The sequence below is a fragment of the Helobdella robusta genome (assembly GCF_000326865.2).
Source record: "Helobdella robusta unplaced genomic scaffold HELROscaffold_4, whole genome shotgun sequence".
Classification (NCBI taxonomy): domain Eukaryota; kingdom Metazoa; phylum Annelida; class Clitellata; order Rhynchobdellida; family Glossiphoniidae; genus Helobdella; species Helobdella robusta.
In genome coordinates, this window is record NW_008704902.1 from 5,063,001 (window position 1) to 5,090,794 (window position 27,794).

The following is a 27,794-nucleotide window of genomic DNA, read 5'->3' on the forward strand; positions in this document are numbered from 1 at the left end:
AATAATAATATAAAAAATAAACGATTATAAAAATGGGATCTTGCTTGATTAATTTTAACAATTAAAATCATAAACGATTATAAAATGGATTTCAACATTTTGAATAGACTTAATTGTAAAGAACTAGTTCAAAATATTAGAAAATCAACCATAAAACTTGTTAATGCTGAATCGTCGGTGGATTTTTTGAACAACTATATATATATATATATATATATATATATATATATATATATATATATATTAGGGATGCACCGGATTCAGGTTTTTCAAATCCGGCAGGAGCCGGACTTGGCCGGATTTAAAATTAAAAAACCGGCCGGAGTCGGGGCCGGATTTTAGTTACCATTTCACATACGTTAGAAAAAATAATCACATAACACCAAGCAAATCACATAACACCAAGCAAATAGTTATTTAATTCAAATATATGAATAAGTTGTGTGATACGCCAAATTCTGTACACAATGATCAGCTTATAATTTATGCATAATCCATAAAAAAAATTGTCCAGCTCATCTCACAATTAGTGATGTTAATATTATGTGTCATGTATGCACGTGCACAAGTTATTTTACACAAAGATCAGCTTATAATCTATGTATAATCCATGTTATAGCACAAAGAAAATTGTCCGTCCAGCTCACCGCACAATTAGTGATGTTGTAATTCTGTGTCATGTATAGCTAGCCTAACCTTTAACTTACCATGTTCTTAAATTATAAATTTATATATATATATATATATATATATATACATATATATATTATGTAGCTATATGATCCGTCATGTGCAATTATCAATATATAGTATATACACGTGCACAAATTCTTTTACACAAAGATCAGCTTATAATTTATGCATAACCCATGTTATAGCATAAAGAAAATTGTCCAGATCACCTCACAATTAGTGATGTTGTTATTATGTGTCATATATGCCTTTAGCTTAGCCTTTAACTTATTGACATAAAATTAATTGAATTCAATAAAAATTTTTTTTCTGTTTATAACATTTTTAAAAGTTGATAGACGCTTAAATCTGGCCCTAAATCCGGCCACCAAATCCGGCCGGGGCCGGATTCGATCGAATTTGAAAAAAAAGCCGGATTTTGGCCAGGGCCGGAGCCGGGGCCGAACTTCGGTGCATCCCTAATATATATATATATTAGGGTGGGTCAAAAAAATTTTTTGTAGTAAATGAATTCTAATAGCGAAATTATGTTGTAATAAGACATCATAATGAACCATCTAAAATATTATTAAATTATTTTGAGTGGAAGAGCCCGCGCAAAGCCGATGAAGTTTTGTGGAAAAAATGAAAATACAGCCATTCAAAAAGCGTTTATATAAAAACAACGTGCCGTCACATTTAAAAAAAACAACGCTTTGTTGCTATGGTATGGCTCGTTGCTTAGTATTCGTTCAAATACATGCTGATTTTGGTATTTAAATTATGTCATTTATCCTAAAAACCAGTTTTTGGCGGGAAATGCATCTAGAAGTTTTTTTTTTAAAATTCCGTTAATTGTTGTTTTTTCTAAAGTATTTAATTAACGTTAAAAAAAGCATGAAAATCGATGGTATTGATCACAATCGGACTAAAAATTTAAAAAAAAGTTAGCTCGGAAATACGCATCAACAATTAACCGCCAATTAACGCAATTTAAAATGTCAGAAAAGTGTTAATTTCATCAATAAATGATGATTCAAATATAAGTATTTCATCAGCCGAAAAGTTGCACAAAATCAAGAAAAGCCCTTAACTTCTACCTCAAAAACTATGGAAAAAAAGAAGTGCATCCAAAGTTTACCGTTGTTGTCGCAATTATGTGACCGTTATGGAGTGTCTGATAGAACCGGTGTTGCAATTGCTTCAGCAGTTTTACACAAACTTGTCGTGATTGATAAATCGTGACTGCGAAGAGTGAGAAAGATAACACGCCAAGTGAAATGCACCTGAATCTACCTGCTTTATATTTTGATGAACAAAAAGATAAAACATTGCAAATAGTCGCAAACGGAATCAAAAGGTGCAGATAAGTAGTTAATGAAGAACACGTATCTATCAGTGAAGAACCGGATTTCATTTACTAAAAAAAACTTTAGAGGCCCTTGAAATGGATTATTTGCATGCTTCATTTGAATGAACTGCCTTTCAGGCATTTGTTTGATCACATCGACGGTAAAACGTCTGGTCCCTCTTCATACAATGGTCCTATTGGTATGTTGCTGGATGAATGTGAAACGGAAGCTGTAATCGAATTCGAGCCAATACCATGTCAATTATTGACACTAAAAACTGATGATTTGGCAAAATAGTCATCACAAGCTCGTTGATTAACAAAAGCTAACCGGATTTGCGTCTTTACATTTCTACACCCGCACCATCAAATAATTTATTCGATTTGGCTCAATACGTTGTAAAAGTAAATGCCTCCGTGTGGTTTGCCGCGCATGTGCGGGCTGAAGATATGCGTTTTTTTATTTGATTTTTCACTGAAACTATTTGTTATGATGCACTACAATAAAAAAATGGTATTAGAATATGATTGGTCGACTTTTATTTTTTTACATACAAAAGTGACCCACCCTAATATATATATATATATATATATATATATATATATATATAAATATGGGATATATATGGGCAATCCTGAACCCACGGACGTAAAAAAATGAAAAAATTAATCGGCTTATTAGTATGACCCAAATTAAAAGTAAATAAAGATTATTGATGTTCGAAAAATAAAATGAAAAGTTAGTTACAAGATTGTCCTGTCGGCTATCGATATCGGGCTTTATTTGCAAAGTTGGTTATTTGTAAATTTTTCGTTTACTTGTTCATCACGTTACTTAAACTTCAACTATTTAAAAAAAATATTCATTCTTGAATTTCAGTTGATTGATAAGTTTTATACTTATTAACTATCACTCACTCAAAATATCATGTTTGAAACAAAAAAGCTTTTTCGGAAATTTATATTTCCATTATCGATGTTAATTTTCGTGCTGATTATGTTCTTATATAAGTTATTGTTTCTTTGCTCCTATGTTAATAAATCTTGTAAAGTCGATTCCTAATTGTATTTTTATGGGATGGTAGAACCTAGAACGCCAGTGGCCCTTTGTTGAATATTTATAAAAATATAAATCAATATAATATTATAAATAATGGGATGTGTTCAATCAAAAGTGATTCTGCAATTATTTATTTAATTTTAAATTTTATTTGTCTAGTTGGTTTGTGGTTGAAGATGCAAACAAAAAGAAAAAGTGATGGTTGTGAGTCAAAAGCTACAGACAATAAAGTAATAATTATATTTACATCTGCCAGTTGTACCATGATTCATAAAATATTCTCGTTTAAATGCATGTCACTAGTAAAAACTACTGTCATCTTTGTTTATGTATTTAATTTTTAAAATTCTAAAGCTAGACAGTATGTTTAAATTTAAAAAAACAAATGCAATAATAAAGCAGTTTTTTTATCGTTTTAAATTTTACAATTGATCTTATATTCAAACCCTTATGTAACCTAATGTTTTATTTTATAATTGAATTCATAATTGAAAATTATGGGTATATCATTTTGTTATTTTTTAAAATTCTAATGTCTAATATACATTCTTATATATATATATTATATGTATATTATATATATATATATATATATTTTTATTTGCAGGCTGCTAAAAAATTGAAAAAGACTGTTGGATTGGATGATGTGTGAGTTTTTAAAATTTTTTGAATCACAAAACTTAATGATATTCCATGCCTACATTCTTTTGATTTTTGATCGTGATACAATTATTATCTTTTTTTTTTTTATATGTACAGTTTATTTAAATTTGATCATCTTCCCATATATGCTTTCTTTCAATGTGTAACGTTTATGTTGTTTCTGTAACGTTATACATTAGTGGTAAAAAAGGTGATGAAGATGCTGCAATTGACTCAGTTATTAATGTTCCGTCGGATGAATACTCATCTAACAAAAGTATTTGTTCAATTATTATCCATTTATTCATGTTTCATCACTTTTTGGTCACCTCATTCTTCATTTCAACAATGTGTGACAATGTTTTCATGATTAAAATAAATTTTTTCAACTTTATAATAAAGCTTTAATTTAATAGCTATTTTAAAAAACGCTATCAAAGTAATAAAAGAAATAAGCACATGTCTGAAATTAAATGAAGGTAAATATAATCAAATTAATGTTGTTTTTTTTATATATAAGAGCATGAATGTCCAATATTTTAAAACTTTCTTAGTGTTATTAGGCAAAACATTAACATTAAGAGAACCAGTTTGTTTCACTCTTTAACAACTCTAACTAAAATATTTTTGCTTTATAGTTTTTTATATTTGTGTCACCTTGTTTTGTTGTTAATCCTAAGCTCAAATAATTTGCTGATTTCAAATCATGATTGATGCCTGTTATCCTCAGGTTAAAACATATGCAGAAAATTTTTTCTGTGCGTCATTTAAATAAACAGCACTACGAGGAAGCCTAATTTGTACTATCAATTTCGTATATTTTTAAATTTTTATTCTGAAGCTTTTTTTTAAAAATGTTCACTTTTCCAAAGTTTGCTCTGTTTAGAAAAATTTTTTTCAGAAAAAGTTTCAAAACCTGCAAGCCCAGTTCGAACGAGTGCCAGAATTTTTCAGAAACTAAGACATAAAGAACCAGTAGAGGCAACTCTCACGAAAGACAACACAGCTAAGAAGATTAATTGTGATAAACGAGTTGAAGTTGTTAATAAAGATGCGAACCATTTGGTAAATAAGGCAATAGTTTACGCTCGCCTTCCAAGTGGTGAAATAATAGGAAACATCATAAAACAAACAAGTAACAATGGCAACTTTAATAAACTTTCTGTCCAGTCAATGGCTTCCAATGACAATGTGAAAGCAAAATCTTTGAAAAGCAAGAACACTGGTACTTCATCTCAGACTCTACTGGCACAATATAATAAAATTGATTGCCCGATTGACGAGTTCAATGTTGAGGAGGTATTTTTAAACGTTATTACCTTTTACATTTTATGCTTATATTATGCACAAAAAGTTATATATCTGCTTTACATCAGGTTCTACATACATCCATCCGAGCCACTCAGTCTATGCGTATGTTCCTCTCATCAATAAGAGATGACTTGAAACGCTTAGTGGCTACCTCAACTCCAAGTTCAATGATCACTGCTGAACAGATAAAAAAGAGAAAAGATTTAGCAGATAAATTACACCGAGCATACAGCGGTTATAAACATGCAATCAACTGTGAGTTGTTGGCGATTGACAAAAAAAGTAAACAATTTAGAACGGCCAAGATATCAAACAAACTTACTTTAACGAAGACATATTCAAACGAAACCGATGTCATAGAATTATCTGAGGAAAGTGATGTAGAATAATTTGCTTAAATGTTATTATTTGAATTAACTATTACAAATTCAATCTTCAAGTTACTTTCCCTGTAGTTGAAGATGATCCTCTTTTTTATTGATAACCGATTGATGCAGATCACACAAACTGTGGTTGACATTGTCGATTTTCAAACCACTAGACCATTCTTAGCAGCTCTATTTCTAATTAATTCTATTTCACCTTTTTTCTTATTGACTGCAATAGACATGTTGTTTAACAGTTTATAAAATCCATTAAAATTGCTATTTCAATAATCTATATTGAATGTTTGAATAGAATAAACGCCGGAATAAAACAATTTAACGTTTCACGGTCAAATGGGTCAGATGATTAACTTGGTAAGATGGCTAGGTTAAACAACAATCCTTGTTTACTATCTTGAGGTGTCCAGGTGTCCTTTGTGCGATCAAGCATAATACCAAAATTATTAATGGGAAAACGAAAATCAATATTTAAAGCTAGGTGAAGCTCCGTTTTATTTTTATTCATCGTGAGCTAATTATTCATCTTTGTTTAACTTTTTAAAACGACAAATTCTTGACCGCGTTACCGACAGGTTAAAAACTAAATTGCCAAAGTGGTGAAAGCAATTACAAGTCACTCGCAAAAGCACAATACATCAATTTTAAATTTTTGATACTTGACATTTGTGTTTGTTGAAAAATTTCATCGGAATCGGATTTATTAGTAATTTCCCGCATGTCGGAATTTTAAAAAATTTGTTGGAATTTTAAAAAATTACGTTTGATTTGGTATTCCGCAAACAAATGCAATCAAATACGAAACCTGATATTTTAAATTCGCAATTCCGCGTAGTCGGAATTAGTTTTCAGAAATTTTTCTAATAGTTTTTCGGTCTTTTCGATCATTGTTGATTTTTTAAATAATATGGATTATTATATTATATTATATTAAATAGAAATATATAGTCGAAAGATGTGTCAATAAAATTGGTTTGTTTATGTTGCATCATTAATTACCTTATTAAATTACTTTATTACTAAATTACTTTATTTATTTGTCTTTTTATGCCATTACTTTATTTTATTTTCATTACTATTCATGTTTAAACATTTTTCACCGTTTTTTATTTATTTTTTTTTTCGTTAACATTTTTTACTATTGTCTTGCATGCTGTAACAGTTTCTGCGTCTGTCAGATCCTGATTTTTAAAGAATAATAAAAAATTAAAATCTTTGTAATGTACGTCGTAAAAAAAACTATTCTTAGGTAACTCCGACATTATAAATTAAATTTCTAACATAAATCCGAAATGTAGTTGGAGCTAAGGCACTTTTCATAAATTTTATCAAAAACTTGTGATATCGTCATATCGTCGGAACTTTGACTAGGTTGCATATAATCGAAATTTTTTATTTCAATTTTGACATGTCGAAATTATTTCGTCAGAATTTAAAAAAATCAGAATCTGACGGTATCTAAAATTTGTGATCAAACGCGAGCAGAATCAGCGGAACGCAGACCCTTAGCAATGAATAGTAAAAGCAACAGAGGACCTGAAACCAAACCCCGAGCTATTCTAGACAAAGCTAACCTATTATCTGACAATATATTAGACAAAATTATTTGTTAAACCATATCAAATAAGATTCAAAAATAGATATAACTTCATTGGAAGTATGATGGAGTTTATATGCAAGTTTTTGTATTATCTATAAAATTGATTGCTACGGTCGTGTCTTTCTTATCTCATAATAAATACATTGGTACAAACTATTTTGATGAAATATTTTTCAGCACTGGTTGCATCTTTTAAATGATAGGATACTATATACATCGGCGCCAACTTAAGGGGGCAAAGCACTTTTTGCCCCCCCAATATTTTTTCAGGGGGGCAAAGTATCGTTTTGCCCCCCCCAATAATTTTGACTTGAAAATTCAGTTTTCAAAAACGTTTCATTGTTATTTTTAATCAAAATTCGTGTTTATTTACAGTTAAACTTTTTTGAGCGTTAGTCTTAAATAAGTAAAGCGTTCAATCAGTAGCCAACTTTTAAACAATTTTTTGCAGCGTTTCCTCGTGTTACCATAGCAACAAATCGTTAAAATCGATTTAAATTTAAAATTGTCATCACGTTGTTTCGTACGCTTTTATTTGTTAACCGGTAAAAGTAAGTGTTTTTAATAAAATTTAATTAAAAAGCTTTATATAAATATAAACTGCATTAAATTAAGTTGAATGAATTTGATTGAATTTATTTCCTAAATTTCATTTTATTAGAACAAGTTTGAAAAAATAAAAATGGATAAGTTTTTGATAAAACTGCCAGCCAAAACATCCGGGACTGGAACGGTTTCAGAAGACTCAATTATCCAAGAAAACACCACAGTAGCGGATACAGATTTAATAGAAGGCACATCCACTACTGTTACCTCTGGTAGATTTACGACTACAATTACAAAACTTCGCTTTGTTCCAACTTGGACCAATAACTTTCCCTGGATTCTGTATGATTCAGAAAAAGATATTGTTCTTTGTTCCACGTGTCGAGAAATATTTTTCACAATGGGTCTGCCGTTTTCTTCTAAAAAAGAAACCGCTTTCACTGAAACGGGTTTTAATAATTGGAAGAAGGGGTTGGAAAAATTTAAATTGCACGAAAGATCACAATGCCACAAAGAAGCCGTATTTAAATCTCATACCATGAAGTTATCAGTTAACGTTGCTGCACAGGTGATTATATAGTTTAATTTGTATTTGACATGACAGGTTATCCTAAAATGTAAACAAGGTCTTGCAATACGTGGTGACGATGATGACGCAAGTAATTTTGTAAATTTACTTAAGTTAAGAGGTGAAGATTCTGAGGAACTGCAATTGTGGCTAAAATCTGAATCATATACTTGGTGTAGCCATGGTATACAAAACGAAATTCTTGATCTTCTGAGCCATACTCTTCTTAGGAAAATAATTTCATTAGTTAAAATAGCGGGTTTTTATGCTATTATATGTGATGAGACGGCAGATATATCTCGCAAGGAGCAATTTGCTTTTTGTCTAAGATTTACAAAGAATCCATTAGAAGCAGAAGAGATGTTTGTCGGATTTTACGGAGTGGAATCTACAACCTCAGCAGCTTTGTATTCGGTGATCAAAGATGTTCTTCTCAGATTTAATTTACCACTGTCTAACTGTAGAGGACAGTGTTATGACGGTGCTAGAAACATGGCTGGTGACAAACGTGGTGTTCAAGCTAAAATTCTTGAGGACGAAAAAAAAGCATTATTTATTTATTGTTTGGCTCATTCATTAAATTTGGTAGCTCAGGACGCAATCAAAAATTTTCCTATTTGCAGGGATGCATTAAATATGGTTAAAGACATCATCAACTTTGTAAGGGACTCGCCTAAACGATTGGCTATATTTCACAATTTAAAATCTGATGTTTGTACAGGCCTCCGACCTCTTTGTCCAACCCGATGGACAGTCAAATATGTCTCTCTGTCGTCTCTTTTATCAAACTACTCAAAATTAATAGATTTCTTTACCGATATGGCTGAAAATGATTTATCAGATTCTGGTGCAAAAGCTTCCGATTTTTATTTTACTTTGATAATGTTAACAAAATTATTTGGATACAAAAATACGGTTAACACAACGTTACAAAAAAAAAATCCTTGCAATTTGAAGAAGCGCATCGGATGATTGCAACATTAAAAGCCAGTCTCAGTTTTTTCCCAAAAGATTTTTCTGAATTTTGGTAGAAAGTAATTTTTGATAAACTTGCCGAGGTAGAACAAGGGGAACTTAGACATCAGAGAAAACGAAAAATTCCAAAACGATTCGAAACTAATGATTTGCCAGAACCACAAAATAATTTTTCTCTAAAGGAGATATATCAATCGCAATATGTGGAGATTATTGATGCGATTTTAAAAGCACTGGATACGAGATTTGAGAGCAAATCATTCAAATTCATTTTGGAAATCGAGCAGTTTTTGCTAGGTGACGATACAAACAAATCTAAGATTCTCAAATTTTATGAAGAGGACATAGATCCAGACCGCTTGATTGTGCAACTAGAGATGCTGCTGCAAATTTTAAAAGAAGCAGATCAATCCCTTGAAAGTATAAACGATATCATTAATTATTTGAAAAAGCAGTCACATCTAATTGAACTTCTTTCGGAATTAGTCAAGTTTTTAAACATTTTTGTGACCATTCCTACGACTTCCGCCACCGCTGAACGATCATTCTCTGGGCTGAGAAGATTAAAAACATATCTAAGATCGACAATGGGACAAAAACGACTCAATTCTGTATCTCTTCTTCATTTTCACAAAGATGTGGCAAACGAAATGGACTTGGATTCAATTATTAACGAATTTATTCAAAGAAATGATCAGAGAAAAAGTACATTTTATATGTAAATATGTTTAAGTATGATTCTTAGAAAAACACTCAATTTTTACAAATACTATTGTGAATAAAATTAATAGAAAGAAGTAACATTTTGCTTTTTGGATTTATAAACAATATGCGTTTATAGGATTCCAAATTTTCAGATTTTTTGTAGTTTTATTAAATTTTAAAATTTTGCAATCTTTATGCCGTTTTGTCGAATTGCGGTTTTGATGATAAATTTTTAAATTAATAATTTCACACTTTTGTATAATTGTAAATTTATTAAAGAATGGTACGCAAACTAAATTATTATAGAAAAGTTTGCAAACGTATTCTTAAATTATTTTGCCTCCCCAATAATTTGATAAAGTTGGCGCCTCTGATTATATATGTTTTATTCGAAAACACATTTTTTCAGAAAATACTACACTAATGTTCTAGCTATATGGTTCTCCCTTTTAAGTCACTTAACTCAAAAATTACAAAGTAAGAAAAAAAGTTTCTGAACTAAGCAAAGAACTATCTTTCAATTTATTTCTAAAGTCCAATTTGTTAATTTACACACATTTTAAAAAATATTCTCATTTAAATATTAAAATTATTTAATTTTCGAATTAGAGTTATAAAATTAACAAAATTGAAACCAATATAGAATTCTTTAAAAAATAAACCCGAATACACATTCACACAGATGCCCGGCCTGAACAATTCTATCTTTTCTTACTTTTTTATTCTTTTATTGTGTTTTATTTTTAATACCCTTTTTTTTCTTTCATATTCGTTTCGCCTATCTTTAATCTGTTAGTTAGAGATATCAGTCATAATTTTTTTAAGAGAGCATTTGAAACATAATTTTTTCAACAAATCAAAGCACATTTAGCACCTAATCTGAAGGTTTCTATATATATTTACAATACGAAACAATAAAGTAAACATTAAAAAAAAATCTTTACAGTTTTCAAAGATGACATAACGTGTATTTCATTTATAATGCAGTAATTCATAAATAATAATGTTTTACTCGAATGAAACGCGTCTATCTACGTAAATATTTATTTCTAAATTACCGTGTTTTTCAGTTTGCGCTACCTGTGCCAGTCTTTTATGCTCAATGTTAAAACGTCAAGTACAGCAGTACTTTCTTATATTTGCGTGTCCTAGCGAAACCATATTTAACGTTTATAATAAAGATTATTAATTAATCTTTTGCAATATTCAAAATATGAATTTTTATTCAAAGTATTTAAAATAAAATATCTGACGACATGATTAATGATTTTTAAGTTGTCTGGTTGTACGAGCTTGTGATTAGGGTCTTGATTTAAAACAGAATGGCGAATTTAAGCTGTAGAGGTAACACATATTATTGCCCTCAATGTGGCATGATCTTTCTAGTCTGTAATAACAAAGGTAAAATTTTGATGTGGTTTTCGTACGATTGTTCTATTTATAATATTACGATGTTATAGCAATTGCCGAAAGATCGTTCGAGTATCGGGAAAACTCACAGAAGGTAATCGGAATTATATTTTTTACTATTCTTTTTTTTACTTTACCAAATTTTTATACTTTTGATGACATTTTATTACCCATGATATGAAAGAGTGAAAAGGATAGATGTGTCATTCCTCAAAATAGCGCCTATCAATGTTACTGCTGTTATTGCAATGGAGTTATGGAAATGTTCTGCTGTCCAATAACTGGAGGCGATTTTGATAACTTGGATGCTAAACGACGAATTAATGATGTGACAGGCGATAAAAAAATTGAACGCTCGAATTATAAAACATCAACCGCCAGCGCAGGCGGATTACAAATATCAAAAAGAGTTAAAGGAAGAAGTTCTAAAACATTTAAAGACAAATTAAAGAGCAAATATAATAGTTATATTGGGTCCGGTTCAAAAGATTCATTAACAAATGAAACACCTAGAAAACTAACAAATTTTAGAAAAGATAAGACTACTAAAATGAACATGACTACGTTTTATGGAAAAGGAGCCAAAGATAAGATGCAAAAATCTGTTTCTATACTGAATGAAAAACAAGGCAAAAACTTAAAAAAATTTAATCAAAATCAAAGTGATGCTATAAAACAAAAAAACAAAATACATGCAGATAACCCACAAATAAAATTGAATAAATTGATCCAGAAAGAAATTGTCCGAACTTCTAAAATGAACAATATCTCTAAAGAGGTCACGCTAGCTAGATTACAACAACAAAAAATTGAACACGACGCCAAAAATTACGCCAAAAAAAGTGTTATGCTTAAAAAATCTGATAAATTAAATAAAAAAACAATTAACAACAAAATCAATAAAATAGATTCATATAATAAAATAACAAAAAAAAATTTTCAGAAAGTTCGTGAAAAACAGAACAATATAATGTCTTCTAAGCGAACAATCTCAAATGGCCAAAAATTCATTGATAAATTAGTGAGTAATCGACGTGAATCTAAACATTTATCAGCAAAAGATTTAAAAGCGATCGCTTCGAAATCTAACAACCGAGAAAAAGTAAAAAAAATTTTTGAAACCGAAGATGGTTTTTCAAGCGTGCTACCGATATATAAAAAAGAGAAATTGGCTGCAGAGCTAGCTGGTGAAAAGAATAGAGCAAAACTGAAAAAAAGGCTAGAAACGGTAATGACAGGTAATTCACTGTCTGGTTCACTTCAAGATGAGAATTCTTATGATGATGAACCTGAGTCTAAAAATAGTCTATCATCTGAAGTGTCAATAAGCAAGAAAGAATCGGTAAGAAAAAGCCAACTCTCCGAGAACAAACTGTTAAAAAATAACGCGCAATTTATTAAAAGTCAAAAAGAGGCCAATTTTGTTAAAAGACTAATGCTTAGAAAATTAGTTAGTAGTCGAAGCTTAGGGGACATGATAGAAAAAAAGATGAAAGAAAGAGAAAATTTTTTAAAATCAGAAATATACAATGATGACAGAATTTTTGATGAAGATGTATCTATTTTCAAAAAACAAGTGAAAACTCCTGAATCTAAACGAACAAACAAATCAAAATTTAACAAAGGGCAGCTTCCTAAGTTAACTTTGTATGATAAAATAAACGCAAAATCTACGCTGTATGAAAGGGTTAACAAAAAATCTAAGTTAATTGAGCGCGTGCGTAACAGGTCGGTGTTAAGTGATGAAATATCAAAAAAATCTTATAAATCTGATAAGAAAAAATGGACGAAAAGCAACGCTGCTATTAAAAAACCTTTGAGTTCTGAAGACCTATTAGTAAAGTCTAAAATATCTGACTATGCAAAACCGTCAATAATTGAAAGGCATGGCAATAAATTAAAAATCTTTAAGAGAATGAATAGGATGGGATCAAAACCTAAAATCGATACGATTGATAATAATGTTGTTAAAAGGACAGTCGCTGATCAGGACGTGGTGAAACCTAATTTGTTTAACAAATTCAATACAAAACCTTCATTACCTGCTCAAGACAATTTGCAGTCTCTTGAATTCGAAACAGATAAAACCCCATCCTATTTATTGTTCCATCAAAACTGTATCACAGGAAACAATCCATTACAACTGTTTCAGTTTGATTACGATCAGATTTTGCGCTACCGACAGAACCTCATAAAAGAACGTTGGGGAACCTTGAGTCCCTTACCACATTTTGGTTGCAAAATTGTAAATTGAAATGAAGTTCTGACTGAATATTTTTTAAATTATCAACAATTTTGTCACCTTACCTCTAGTGTATATCAACATCTTTTTTTTCAATTATCCTCGTTTTACAAATACTAACATACAAAAATTTGAAATGTATGTTGATCACCCATTGAACTCAGATCAGACTGCATTTTTGTTAAACCGAAATTTATCATTTTATAGTTTAATAATAATCTTCCAGCTTATTTCTAAAATCCTTGACATAAAATTATTTTTATTCCACTTAAGCTTAGGAGATTCGCTAGTGACATTATTCTAAAATTAAATTATTTTTTACCGATTCGCACAAATAAATAAACGGATAAATAAATAAATATTTAAAAATATATATACAAATGTTATTGATAATATTTCATTAATATGCAAAAATATATAAAGACGGAAAAATCATACTGTAAATTTTTAATTTTATTTCTCACTTTAATCGATCTTTGTTCCGGTTGTTTTTATTAAATTATGACGTAAACGATCGATCAATTTTTATTTAAACATTACGAAAATGGCCGAAAGTGGGAAGAAAGAAGCTAAGAAAAGTATTTTAAAAATAAATTATTTCAATCTTCTACTATTAAGCACATCCCATTCAACTTAATCTATGACATTATTAAACACTTCCATTGTGAAATACACTCAAGCACTGAGAAAATTTTCTGTATGATTCTAAGCAGTATGGAAACAATTGTCCCGTGTATCAAACTCCTAGACGATAGATAACATTTGTATGGACAAGCAACTTTTGATGCCAGCTTGAAATAGAATTTTTGTATTAAAACGGCCAAAATGTTGCAGTTCATGATACTTATAGTAAGACTTACAAAACTATTTAATTTAGACACGGTGTGAATTATGGAAAGAATTTAAACACACAAAAATTTTGTATCATCGATTTTAATTTTTTCAAAAATTAAACATTTCTAACTGCAACAAAATCTAGCAAAAATTTAGAAATATTTAAAAAGTTGCGTTTTGATTTGAATTAGAATGCCATTAAAAATTAAATTGAATACTAGGATAGTTTAATGATTCTCAATTTTGTAAAATACAATCATAACTTTCATCAATTCTAAAGGATGGGCTAGAAAAATGTAAAGGTTTTGCCGAAAATATTATAAAATTGCTGAGAAGAAAATTTTAAGTTGAAATTTTTAATATAAATCATTCATCCTGCACATTTAATTTTTTTTAAATTTATATCATAACATCTACAATAAACAAAAGTTTTTATTTTCATTTTACTAAAATAGTATCTATGAATAATTCACTTTATTCACTTATTAAGTTCACTTTCAGATCCCAAAAAAGATAAAGATGCTGATAAAAAAAATTCTAAAGACAAACTCAACAAAGAGGATGAAAATAAAGATAAGGAAAAAAAAGAAGAGGATGACATGAGTGGAGTGATCCTTAAAGGGCTTGAACAATTGAATGAACTTGTGAAAACTATTGAAGAGCAGGTTCTTGCTACTTTCATTCATTTTTGAATTTGTTATACATTGGTATACGGCGTGACCATTACAAAACTGCATGCTCAGGTTACTGAATACATCAAGAAGAAAGGTCCTTTAGAAATGACGGAACAATATTGCACGGGACCGATAACAAATTGTGGGCCTTCATGTTTGGTTACGACTTTCCAGCCTTGTTGTTGTCCTCCACCCTGCTGCAAACCCGTCCCAAGAGCCGCCCCATGTGCTGGAAATTACAGCACCCCTCCGAGGTGTCCTTGTTGCGGAACTATCTGCTCACAGAAATAGCATTCAAACAAATTCAAACGCACTACCTTTTTTACATATTTAAATTTCATACTGGCAAATTTTGTATATCATGATTTATCGAGGCTATAACAAATTAAAACATCATTATGTACGGCAAAATAATTTTTGATTATTTCATAAAAAGCGCTTAACAACACCTTTGAATTTTTTTTTTTTGAAATTATAGTTGACCAAAAACACAATTAGACATTACGAAATAATTTCATAAGCATTTGTCTTGAGCCTATAGTTTTGGTTAGACGTGGCAAAAAATTTACACGAAGTGTGGACGAGAAACAAAATTTTTAAACGATTTCTTATTAATTCTCTATTAATTCACGAATATATTAACATTCGACGCACAAGAATATGCGTGAATCAACGCACCCCACCATTAGTACGCCAACCCTCAACTAATGCAATATTTGATGTGATCTGCCAGAACGACACCTTGTATCTCCGAAACATGCACCCCGTTCATCTAATGCGCAAATTTTGTATTGGGGATTTAGACTCGGTTCTTCGCTACACAATAAATGTCTAGCGATAGAAAATTGAACCATTCTTTCCAACCTTTCGCTTACATATTTTAATTCGTTTGATTTCTCTTCTTTCAATTACAAACATTTGGGAAATGAATTAAAAAATCGCAAAACTTACATGACGAAAATAAAGTTTTAAATTTTCGATATATTTTTTATTCAATACGCACTTGTTCTCAATGTAACGTTAAATTCTTTTAATTAAAAAATTTTGATTAGACCCGTGTTACGAAATTTATTTTCTAGCAGCTGACATATAAAACATTATATGCAATACGATAAGAAATGTCCTAATTTTAAATATACACTTTTTGTCATCACCTAGACAAAACAGTAAAAAATAATTAAAAAGTTAAAACAAGTAAAAAACGTTCATTAAACCATTGCATCACTGGAACATGTTTTCGATTTTAAACTAGAAAATTCGACGAAAAAAACTGTCAACTTCTTTCTTATGCTGAGAGACTTCATTTCTTATACAGTTTATTTCCTCTTTTAAAACTTCTATTTCATGTTTGACCAACTCAAAAGAATGATTAGACATACCTTGATTTTTTGACTGTCAATTAAAAAATTGTTATTATTTGAATAAAAATATTCAATCCACTGAAATTACCTGAAAAAGTTTGTGGTTCAAGGCCTCAAAAGCAGTCAGTCTATTATTTGGATCCTTTTGCGTCAGTTGTATTACTAGATCTGCCTAAGTATTTGATGAATGTTAGTGGTAAGCATTTAAAATCTACTCAAATGAAATCATATAGTATGGCGGCTCAGACGGTACTCCCACCGTCATACTGTCATATTTTGCGTTGCTGTTATTGCACGGTAATTCGGTTCAACTGCCTTATCCGAAAATCAAGCTATCCTAGACCCCGGACGTATGATGCGGTGCTTGCCAGTAAATAAAAATGTTTATTTGCTTCGCCTGGTATGGCAACAAAGAAAGGAACAATTTGCGAGCAATTATTTTGTCTTTGTAAGTGCTGCACAACAAAGAACCAAGCAAAGAAAAAAAATTACTTCCGACGGATGTTCTTGCTGGAATTTTTGGTCTATTTCAGAATGTGATTTCAATTGATCAAATTTTTTATATTTTTCAGATTTTGACTGCATAGGACAGAATATTTCATATGCAATTAAGCCTACGCTGTACAAATCTGCCTAACAAAATAATTATAACAATTTTATTTAAACATTGAAGCTTACAGTTAAATTTCTACTACTTTAAAATCGTATGAACTTCCTTGAATTTCAGGAGCTATGTATGGCTGCGTGCCAACATGTGATGTTAATAACACTTCCTCCTTTTCAACAATTTCTTTGGTGTTGCCATCGCACGATAATCTTATAATAGAAGAATCATTTTTTAAATGTTAATAACAAACAAATGCATAGACATTGTTTAAATAGGATTTAAAGACATCAGCACTATAAATTATTTCAAGTTAGACACAGATGTTAGTTTGGAAATGTTTAGGATGCGGCAAAACGTACCGATCTCTTGCAAAATTCAACGCAACCAGAACATTCAACCATGAATAAGCAATGCTCATTAGTGGTTAGTTTTCAAACATAAAACAACTCACTTCAAATATAATTCCCTAGATAAACCAAAATCCGTTATTTTTATCTGTAACTTATCGCAATCCATAAGAATATTCAGCGGCTGTAAATTAATATTTTTTCAAATCGTCATATTAAACAATTTCATTCACGACAATATATCATAACATTAAATAACCACGATAAAAAGTAAATTTGGTTATTGAAAAAAAGTTTGTCATTAAGAAATGTTCCCCTACTAAAAAAATTAAAAGAACCATAAAAAATCTACGACAAGTAGAAGTATGTTTTACGTTTGCATCCGCATTTTTAGGCAAATCGCGTTTTGGCGTGCTAATATCAAACAACTGAAAATGTTGAAGGCTTACAAATTTTTACGAAAATTAAAATTATACCAAAATTGAACTATTTTTTTTCACGCTCCAAAATACATGCATATATACAAACATAAAGGCAATAAAACCGATAAATTTGATTTTTGAAGTTGAAAACGCAAAAAAGTGAGAAAATTTTTCTACTGAAACTTTTTATGAAAAATATGCAAAAGAAATTTATTAAAAAAAATGATGAATTGGAATATGATACAAAATTCCTCAGTAAGAAAACTGTTGCGTGTAGAAGAAGTAATACCTTCAGGTCCCTATGGATGACGTTCATACTGTGCAAGTGCTGAATGCCTCTCAATATCTGCTCCATTATCGTTCTATTGTCTTCATCTTTAAAACTCTCTACAAACAACATTGCATAAAATCAGCTGTACAAAATAAACAAAAAATAATGATAATAAGATAAATTTTTTCTGCAAAAGTTTAAACATTTTTTTGGAATTCGGAACCCGGAGTCAAAAGTTGGAAATTTTTACTCGGAGTCGGATTGTTTTGATGGGCCGAAGTCGGATATTTTTCATCTGACTCCGACATATTGTACAGAACATCGGAATGTCAGCATTATAAAATAATGCTAACACAGTTGAAGACGACTAACACCAACCAACGACACCTACAGTCCAGCGTTTGCTACTGAACAGTAGTACAAGTTGTAAATGAAGAAAACGCAAGCATGAGTGCTTATTGTCACAACTCACCTTTTTCATTTCTTACATCAAGCCATTTTTCTAACGTTGATGGGCAAAATTCCATTTGTATGTAGAGTTGTACGTTTGACTGCAAAAAAATTTTTTTTAATTATGCTGTTAAATAAAATTTTTTATGAATAAAATATTTTCAATAATAATTCAAATGAAGCATAAAAATTAATTAAATAAGAAAATGTTAAACAAATAGTTCAAATAACAATAACAAATAAATGAACAGTTAGTTACTAAAATCTGGTTTCGTTACCAATCATATATACTCACTGTAGCTGAAGTGATGTTATGATATCGCTGCTGAACCAACGCCAAGTTATCTTTTCTGGAAAAAATAATTTTATATTTAAATAGAATTAAATTGAAAAAGCCACATCCATACTTTTTGTGGCTATGCTTCATTCCTTCTCGGCTGTGCACCGGGTTAACTACATAATAGTGAAGGAACAATAAAAATTATCTACATTATTCAATGACATTATTACGAAATGGACTTAGTGGGTAAAAATAATGCATTCACATGGTCATATAAATATATTATGAAAATAAAAAACACGGTAAATTGCTTGCTAAACTATTTATCATTTTGTCAAAAAATATAAATACACAAACAATAAGCGAATAAATAATATTGACACAAAACGGATGCAAAAATAAGTATTAAAATTTAACAAATAAAATGTAAATAATCGTAAACCAAAAATTTCTATCCGAATTTGAAACCATCCATTCAATCATAGCCTACCAGTTCAACCTCCAACAACAAACATCCAGGCATACAACTGAATGTCTGCTTTCCAGTTGTGAACAATAACAAGATTGTTGCAACGTTTTTTTGAAATAATGTTGACACAACATGTGTAATTTTGAAATTACGAAAGTGCTATGTGAAATGTACATTATGTAAAAATTAGGACAGGAAAATAATAATATGAATTTAATTGAGAACCAATTCTTAACACGAACCGCTAACCGACTATTAACATAAATTTCAATGCAGTTTTCTAATTTGATGGCGATTTCCACTCAACAATGTTTTTTAAAGACTCTTGCCTTAAATCCTCTTCGTACCTACTGTCATAATTATATTCTGTAAAGAATCCTCTCACTCTCCATTCTTTTCTGATAATTTCTGAAACGTCCTCAACCAGTTTAGGCTAAGATGACTTGATCGTTTGGAAAAAGACAAACAAAACATGATTTTTGTTACGCCACTCCAAGGAACAAAATGTTTTTAAACTCAAACACATTTTGATTGTAGATATTAAATTAACTAAAATAAGCAAAGTTTTTAAAAACGTAAAACAAAGACGCTCTTTAAAAATCAATAAATTTGTTATAAAAAATAATTTGTTTGAAGAAAGAATGCCTCAAGTAGCAAATGACTTGCCTAATTCAGACCACGAGTTGTAATACCTGACTACATTGCTGTGAGATAACCTACCCAGTTGTTGAACTTCTCTTGAAAACGTCTGTAAAAATGTATTTAAAAATTATGAAGAACCATGAAATTCTCTACCCTGAACATAAATATGACGTAAACCTCAAGATCCTCTTTTGATCCTTTCAGTTTGATTACTTTTACAGCATAAATGTTATTGTCTGAATACTTTTTAACCTAAAATAAAAACAATGGTCTAATAAAGTAATTAATTCATGAAACGTTTTTTATTTCAAATTGTACTAGCCCAGGTGAGCAGTCAATTAAATCAAATTAAATTAAATCGTTTAAATTCTGAGAGGATAACAATTTACATAATGTAAGAAAATTTTAAAAGGAAATCGTTAATGAAGAGGGATGCAAGGATACATAACAATCGAAGATTATTGAACAAGTAACGGACGACGTTAAAAATTCATTGATGCAAAATAAATCGTTAGAAAAATTTGAAATTTAAACAAATTCAAATCTGCTGTTCCAAACAGCAGGGATCTGATTGAATAGTTCCAATTAACAAATCAACATTTATTTGAGTTTTAGCATTTATGGCTAATCTAGAACAAAAAAATTGAACGAATTAGTTAAAACACCTTGTAAACTGAGCCATAAGCTCCCTTCCCAACCCTTGCAATTTCCTCAAAATCTTTCTTGTAATTTGAATCAAGAAGATCATAATAGCTGGAGTACTTTTCAAAGTTCAAACTGAAAATTAAATTGCTGCTTCGGTAAGAAAGAACACATCCTTAACTTTAAAGTTATTGTAAAAAAATCATTAAAAAGATTTTAGTCTTTTACAACGACCTGTTAGAAAAATTGTCTTCTAGCTTCATGACAGCCAGCCCCGTGGAGTCTCCTTCAACCTAGAATTTTAGAGCAATAATTTTCGAACAAACTCGTAACAATATTTTGAAAAAAATAAACATTTATTATTATAACAATTTCTAGGGAAATTTTCCATTAAAATCCGAAATCAATCACTCACTCACTCACTCGCTCAATCAATCAATTAATCGACCAACGAGTTATTATAATTTTTTTATAATTTGAGTTTTTATAATTTTTCAAGTGGTTTTTATGTACTTGTCATTGAAATTCAAATATCCGAAATCTAAATACCCGATATAAATAACAAAATAATTCAAAGTCAACCGATCCATTTGTATGAGTAAATATGTTAAAAAAGAAGCAAACAAGCAACATACTGTGATCCTCTTCAAGGTATCCATGAGAACTGCCTCGATGCTAGATTTCACCTGCATCGTAGCAGATTTTATTATCGGATTGTCTATTTCTGCAGGAAGGATGTTCATGTCTGCCAGCGTTTTTGACACGCCAGTTTTTATAAAAAATAAAAACAAAAGCGATTAAATAAAAAAAAAATAAAATAGAAGAAGAGTACAAATTTGAAATCATACTGGCAATAAATTGTTTCTTCAAAACTTCATTCAGTGGTAAGCCATCAGCAATGATTTCTATGCAAGATTTCAGCAGATGAATTCTTAGAGTATTTATAGCATTAGCACTTGACCTGAAGGCAACTGTCTTTTTGAACTTTTTTTCATCCACATCATCATCATCATCCTCATCATAGTCATCATAATCATCATCCTCTTCGTGCAAACTTACACCATCATCTCCACCTAAACAATAAAATCGGAAATTGAACAATTGCATTTTTGTTTTTTTTATAAGCGCGCAAAGTATTTTGTAATCTAAAGGCATCACTGTTTGAAATAATGTGATAAAGTGACACAATAACGTTTGCTCAATTAAAATCGTCGGTCCATGTAAAAAAAACATTGTACCAGGTAATAACCATACCATGATAAAGTTTGTTTAATCATAAAAATCACAGAAGGTCATTAAATTATCAACAAACTAAATTATTATGATAATTATTATACACGCTGTACGTGTGCATCCAATCTCTAGTCACACGTACGTAAGTATTCTACGTTTACAAAAAATTCATCAAATCTGTTTTCAAACTCATGTTGACCGGACGTATTAGCGCAACCCTGCAAGTGAAATAAAATTTACAGACATTGTACTTAAAGACTGGTCTTGATAATTTTTGCCGTGACCTCATGTAGATAGATTGTTACTGTCAGTTATATGGTTCATTTGGTTGACCCAGTAAACTAAGTCACCCCTTGTTTTCCAAACCGTTGTGATCAAGAAAAAGCTTTTGTTTGAAGTCAAAAAATGCTGGTGCCTGAACCTGAAGTGCATAGGAAATTACTTTTATTCTAATGCCGTCTCCAGTACAAGTGTCATTCAAATATCATCTACTATGAAAATTTCAATTAAAATGTTGATCTTAACAGCTTAAGAATCTTAATAAAAGAATTTTAAAATAAACCAATTATTAATTTGTTAACATAAATTAAAAAATCTCAGAGTCATATGGGCGTCAACAAATCAATTTAATTTACGAAAGAAATTACTTGGCAGAATAAATGAGTAGCAGTATAGAAAAAACAGACAATGAAAGCAAGAAATCATAAAAAAAACTGATGCATCGGAAAAATTTATATGCCCTTGCATTTAAACCACTAAAAAATTTTTCAAAATTTAAAAAAAGCGGTAGGTATTATTGACAAAAATATTTTGAAATTCTTTCACAAATAAATAAATAATAAAATAGTACAGGCTTTATTGATGGTTTGGTGGCTTTCTAATTCACCCTGATTAAAAAATGGAGAGGAACATGGAATGAACCAATAACGTCTGGTCCCACAAACTCAGATCATTCTGAACAAATGCAGTCACAGCTATAAAAATATCACAGCTTGATGATAGAGCGTGAGCGGATATTTGTTTACCGTATAAGCGGTCAGAACAGTGTACAGTTTTTATAACGTTTCATTAGTATTTAATCTATTTTTTAAGTTTTGGTTTTCAACATTCTTACAAAATAAAGCATACCATAAACATCTTCAAACCTCAACAAACGTCCATACATATCTTCACATAACATCTGACGTAGCACACTACTAAAATATTATAAAAATTGCACGATCCAAATGTTTTAACGCTGTGATAGCTTAAAAAATTATTGCTACAATTGAATAGAATGCAATTTTCGTTATATGAATGATAAAACATTATCTTATAATTTACTAATTTACATGATAAACAAACGCACGCACACACACACAACACACACACACACACACACACACACACACACATATATATATATATATATATATATATATATATATATATATATATATATATATATGTGGCTCGCAAACTAGAGAACATCTTTAGATTAAAACGAGATGATGAGACTCGTAGAGCTTGGACGACAGTACTGAAACAAAAACATGATCTGTTCATGCAAAAAGAAAGGATGTATTGGCAGTCAGTTGTTTCATCGAATGTCAAGAACCCTAAGGGGCTGTGGAAAGTTATATCAGCATTGCTCGGGAGGAATGAAACTTTCAAGCCTAGCAAGATTTCTGCAGAGGAGTATTTGAAATATATTATTAAAAAGACAGAGCCAGCACATATCGATGATCTTTGTAGACCACAATCTCCTGTCATCAGAGAAGTTAGCTGTCATTTTGACCAGTTTGAGATTGTCGCACCAGATGAGGTGGCAAAATTAATGTTATTGATGCCAGCAAAAAGTTGTGGTACTGACCCTGCACCATCTTTCTTGATCAAAGAATTTTCTGGTATTCTGATGCCATATCTATATGCATTATGTAATGCATCACTACAATCGTCATGTCTGCCGGAGAGTCAAAAAAGGGCTATCATACTTCCTAAGCTAAAAAAAGCTGGTTTCGATGCGAGTGATGTTAGGAGCTATCAGCCGATTTCAAACCTCACGTTTGTTTCCAAGCTCATTGAAAAATTGGTGGCCAAACAATTGATCGCATACCTGAAATTAAACCGACTTTTCCCTGAACTTCAATCAGGTTTTTGCTCTGGACGCTCAACTGAGACAGCGATTCTAAAGGTCTTCAATGATGTTTATGAGGCTATTGATTCTGGTAGTATCTCTCTCTTGGCTCTGCTCGATGTCGGAGCTGCTTTCGATACGGTCAACCACAAGCTCCTTCTTGATCGACTTGCAAAGTCATATGGCATGGGTGGAATGGTCCTTGCCTGGTTTGAATCCTATATGTCTGACAGATCGCAAACGGTATGTGTTGATGGCTCTGATCCTGCTTCCTCCCCACTGTTGAAAGGAGTTTCACAGGGATCAATTCTGGTCTATGTTTTCTATACGGCAGATATTGTGGAAGTTGTTGAATCATCGGGTTTGAAATGTCACCTTTACGCAGATGATATACAGCTGTATAGTTACTGTAATATCAAAGAAAGACAGGAACTAGCGGACAGAACTCAAACAGGTGTCAGAACTGTCTCAGAATGGATGCTGGCAAATGGATTGAAGCTGAATATTGACAAGACACAATACATCTGGTTGGGTACTCGTCGAAAATTAACTGGTATTCAGGAATATGTAGAGCCAGTCAAAAATCTTGGTGTTTGGATAGATCCTGAATTGAAGGTGAATAAACATGTGAAAAATGTCTGCCGATCATGTTTTTACCAATTGCGCCAAATCAGACGTATAAAAAAGTACCCGACAAATGAATGCTTAATTTCATTGATGCACAGTTTCATTTGTGGAAGAATAGATTACTGCAGTTCAATCCTCTATGGTACAAGCTTGTATCTTCAAAACTGCATACAGTCTATTCTGAACACTGCAGCAAGAATAATTGCTGGTGTAACAAAATAGGAATCTGTTTCATCATATAGAGCTTTACTGGTTGCCAGTTTGTTATAGAATCGAATTCAGAATAGCAATGTTTACAAGAGACAGTTTGATGGGGCTTGGTCCTCGATACCTTCAACAGCTGATCGTGCCTGTCCCTACGGCTGCCGGGGGGGGGCGAAAACTCAGATCCTCTGCCAAAAAGAAACTCGTTGTTCCTAGGTTCAGGACAGAAAATTATGTACGGCGTCGTTTCTCCGTGGCTGCAGCGGAGGTTTGGAATAAACTGCCCGATGATGTCGTTGATAGTATGGATGAAAGAGACATGTTCCGAAAACGACTTAAACATCACTTTTTTGATCGGCAGCTTCTCGAACAGCGCCTCTGAGTTTTACATAGAGGGGTGCTATATAAATTCTCCATACCATACCATATATATTTATATATATATAGATAACGCACAAACATCACGTTATACCGTAATTTATTTTTAATTGACAATAACTAGGAAGAATCCATTTTACTTGATTAAATATTTGATGACTATGAAGCATGCTGCTCTGATTGATTGCACAAGAGCAACACGGTAATTATTGGTTACAATTTATATAACTCCAAAATTAAACATAGTTTAATAATAAGTTATAAATTAAACCTAAAAAAATTAAATGAAAATAAAGAATGGGACAGATCCAAGAATTTGAAATCTGCTGTATCCAGATAGAATCGAAATGATTGATCTGAACAGATTCTTTCTAATCCAAGCTGCACAGTAGTTAAAATTTTAGACATGTCTCTACCAAATATACCAAAGGTTCATTCAAAGAGAAAGAGACACATTCAGGCAGGAGAATTGAACTAATTACTTATAATTAAACTAGAACCATAAAAAATATAGTTTAACTGAAAGTTAATCTTCAGTTGTAAAATATTCATTATATGTATATGTATATCAAATGGAATCTGAAAAGTGTCCAGAAATGAAATGTTTAAAGTGATGAATAATAATAAAATCTGTTCATCAACTGCTCTTGTGAAAACAAATAACCTTCCTTCGAATGTTTTTATTGTTCTCTATTTTTGCAACAAGTTGATGTTAGCATCACAACTAAAATGGCTAATTTGAGTTGTGAATTTGATTAAATGAAAAAAAATTGAAAAGAAACTGATATAAATCCATGTATTCTTGCATTTTTACAAAACTTAGACTTAATTTTTGTTATATAATCTGTGCCTAACAATAATGCTGACCTTAAAGATGACCATGTGCTTAATCAAAGCATATGGTCATTACCCTTTTTAAGAATAGTAAAACAATTTGAAGTGCAGCTAAACACAGCAAGACAGCTCATTCTCTAAAACATTGCATTTCGACACGACTAAGCAGCTGTTGCATGGTCAAATATGTTGATTTTAGCAGAGTGAAAAATCTGCAATTTATGATTCAACTTAAGCCATAGCATCATGTGGTTTATAAAATTATAAATATGTAAATTATACTTCATATAATTATTTATGTTATCTATTATATTGCATAAAGTCAATTATCACTCCAAAAGACTTACCAGAAAGCAATTTTATTGCAGATTGAATATAGGCCAGTAAGAATTCTATGCGAAATTTTGAAATAAACAAGAAGAGATTTGACAAAATCATCAAGAATACAAATTTAAAGTGGGCTACCAGGTCTATGTCCAAAATGTTTGTAAACTCAATCGAAGTAAAATAGACAAAATAAGAGTTGGCCCATTTAAAATTTTTAGAAACATTTCACCATCGATTTTTGAAGTAGACTATGGAAAGAGGAAGAAAGAATCAAACTTTTTTCACATTAATAATTTGTCATTTTATGTACCTTGAAAAGTGACTTGAAGGAGGGAATTGTAAATTATATTTCATATAATTATCTATTTATATAAGTATTCCTTGAATTTCTATTCTTTGTATCTTGACTTTTACTATCTTCAATTATATTATTACTTTTTTATGTATTGTCAATTTTATTATTGTATGTTATTAGCTTGGTATTTGTACCTGGTATGTGTACCTGGAATTAAATTTTTCTATAAATCAGGACTTTCAAAAGCAAACTTATAATATAAATATTTAGTTAAACTTTAGAGTTTGTAACTAAAATTTTTTAAATAAACTATTTTTAATCTAAACTTTTATTGTTTTTTTAACATTAGCTTCGACCTGTCAATCCAATTATTTCAGTCAAAAACAGTTATAAAACATTTTATTTTTATATTTTTATTTAATTTTAGTATATATTATACATTTCATAGTTTTATAAAAAATTTTAAATTAATTAAACCTTAGACTAGAAGTCTCCAGACTGGAAAAAAGAAAGAAGCCTTTGCAGCTTTGCTCTTTTTGTTTTAATTTTAAATTATTTAATTTTAAATCTTAAAAAAATAAGCAAGGTAAGTAACAGGCAACAATTTAACTATATAAATAACAGTTTTAAAAATAATAGTAAGCCATATAAATTATACACAGTAACTATAGACCCGGTCGCCGTTTCTGAACGTAAAAATATTACAGAAACGGCGACCGGTTAATAAATTTTTAGCCCGCTAAAAATTTGAAAAATGGCAAAAAAAATCAAATATATTTATATTTTCTTTAGATATAGTGACAAATTTATTTTTTTAACATAAGTTTTTTAAACATACGCTTCGTAACCAACTTTTACTACGTAATTTTGTGACGCAATATATAGAGTATCTTTGGTTATACATTTCGTTCTCCATTGTTGCTCCTCGTGCTCCGTGTAGAGATTTAAAGTGTTTTAGTAATTTAGTAATTTTGACGCAAATTTTCTTGTTACTTTGTTTATTATGTCGCTTGTTGAAGGAGAAGAATTTGTTAGTTTTATAGATTTTAAGAAAAAATTATCTGAATATGAAAAAGAATCATTTGTTAATTATACTGTTGCTGATTCAACAATAACCCAATAAAACATTCAGGTGAGCAATTTATAATTATTTATGATAATTATTTTAATAATTTTGTTAAAAATTGTCATAATTCGTAACTGGTTGATTTTGTAATTAGCACACTTTTTTATCACAACATATCTTTGTCACTAAATTAGCACTAATTGTATTGTCTATTACACAATGAAAATCAGTTTGAGTAAAACTGCCATAT

The 27,794-nt window shown here is 30.5% G+C and overlaps 5 protein-coding genes across 5 annotated transcripts; 4 read left to right on the plus strand and 1 right to left on the minus strand.

Annotated features, from left to right (window-relative positions):
• Positions 1-1,952: 1,952 nt before the first annotated feature.
• On the plus strand, positions 1,953-5,425 carry HELRODRAFT_162600 (hypothetical protein; the record flags this gene model as incomplete). The annotated part of the gene is made up of 5 exons (XM_009024761.1): positions 1,953-2,032; positions 2,162-2,280; positions 2,764-2,814; positions 4,627-5,024; positions 5,102-5,425. The coding sequence occupies 5 exons, from the start codon at positions 1,953-1,955 to the stop codon at positions 5,423-5,425; spliced, it is 972 nt and encodes a 323-aa protein (XP_009023009.1).
• A 4,183-nt stretch (positions 5,426-9,608) lies between these two features.
• Positions 9,609-9,815, plus strand: HELRODRAFT_153316 (hypothetical protein; the record flags this gene model as incomplete). The annotated part of the gene is made up of 1 exon (XM_009024762.1): positions 9,609-9,815. A coding segment is annotated over one exon (207 nt), but the record flags the coding sequence as incomplete, so codon positions are not given.
• A 1,320-nt stretch (positions 9,816-11,135) lies between these two features.
• Positions 11,136-13,477, plus strand: HELRODRAFT_162602 (hypothetical protein; the record flags this gene model as incomplete). The annotated part of the gene is made up of 3 exons (XM_009024763.1): positions 11,136-11,214; positions 11,274-11,317; positions 11,408-13,477. 3 exons carry the CDS (start codon positions 11,136-11,138, stop codon positions 13,475-13,477), a joined length of 2,193 nt encoding a protein of 730 aa, XP_009023011.1.
• A 532-nt stretch (positions 13,478-14,009) lies between these two features.
• Positions 14,010-15,264, plus strand: HELRODRAFT_162603 (hypothetical protein; the record flags this gene model as incomplete). The annotated part of the gene is made up of 3 exons (XM_009024764.1): positions 14,010-14,043; positions 14,801-14,964; positions 15,043-15,264. 3 exons carry the CDS (start codon positions 14,010-14,012, stop codon positions 15,262-15,264), a joined length of 420 nt encoding a protein of 139 aa, XP_009023012.1.
• Positions 15,265-16,221: 957 nt separating this feature from the next.
• HELRODRAFT_162604 (hypothetical protein) lies at positions 16,222-21,207 on the minus strand (the record flags this gene model as incomplete). The annotated part of the gene is made up of 11 exons (XM_009024765.1): positions 16,222-16,365; positions 16,423-16,506; positions 16,827-16,967; positions 17,030-17,150; positions 17,393-17,472; positions 18,000-18,097; positions 18,454-18,532; positions 19,961-20,074; positions 20,488-20,614; positions 20,699-20,757; positions 21,100-21,207. 11 exons carry the CDS (start codon positions 21,205-21,207, stop codon positions 16,222-16,224), a joined length of 1,155 nt encoding a protein of 384 aa, XP_009023013.1.
• Between the last annotated feature and the right edge of the window lie 6,587 nt (positions 21,208-27,794).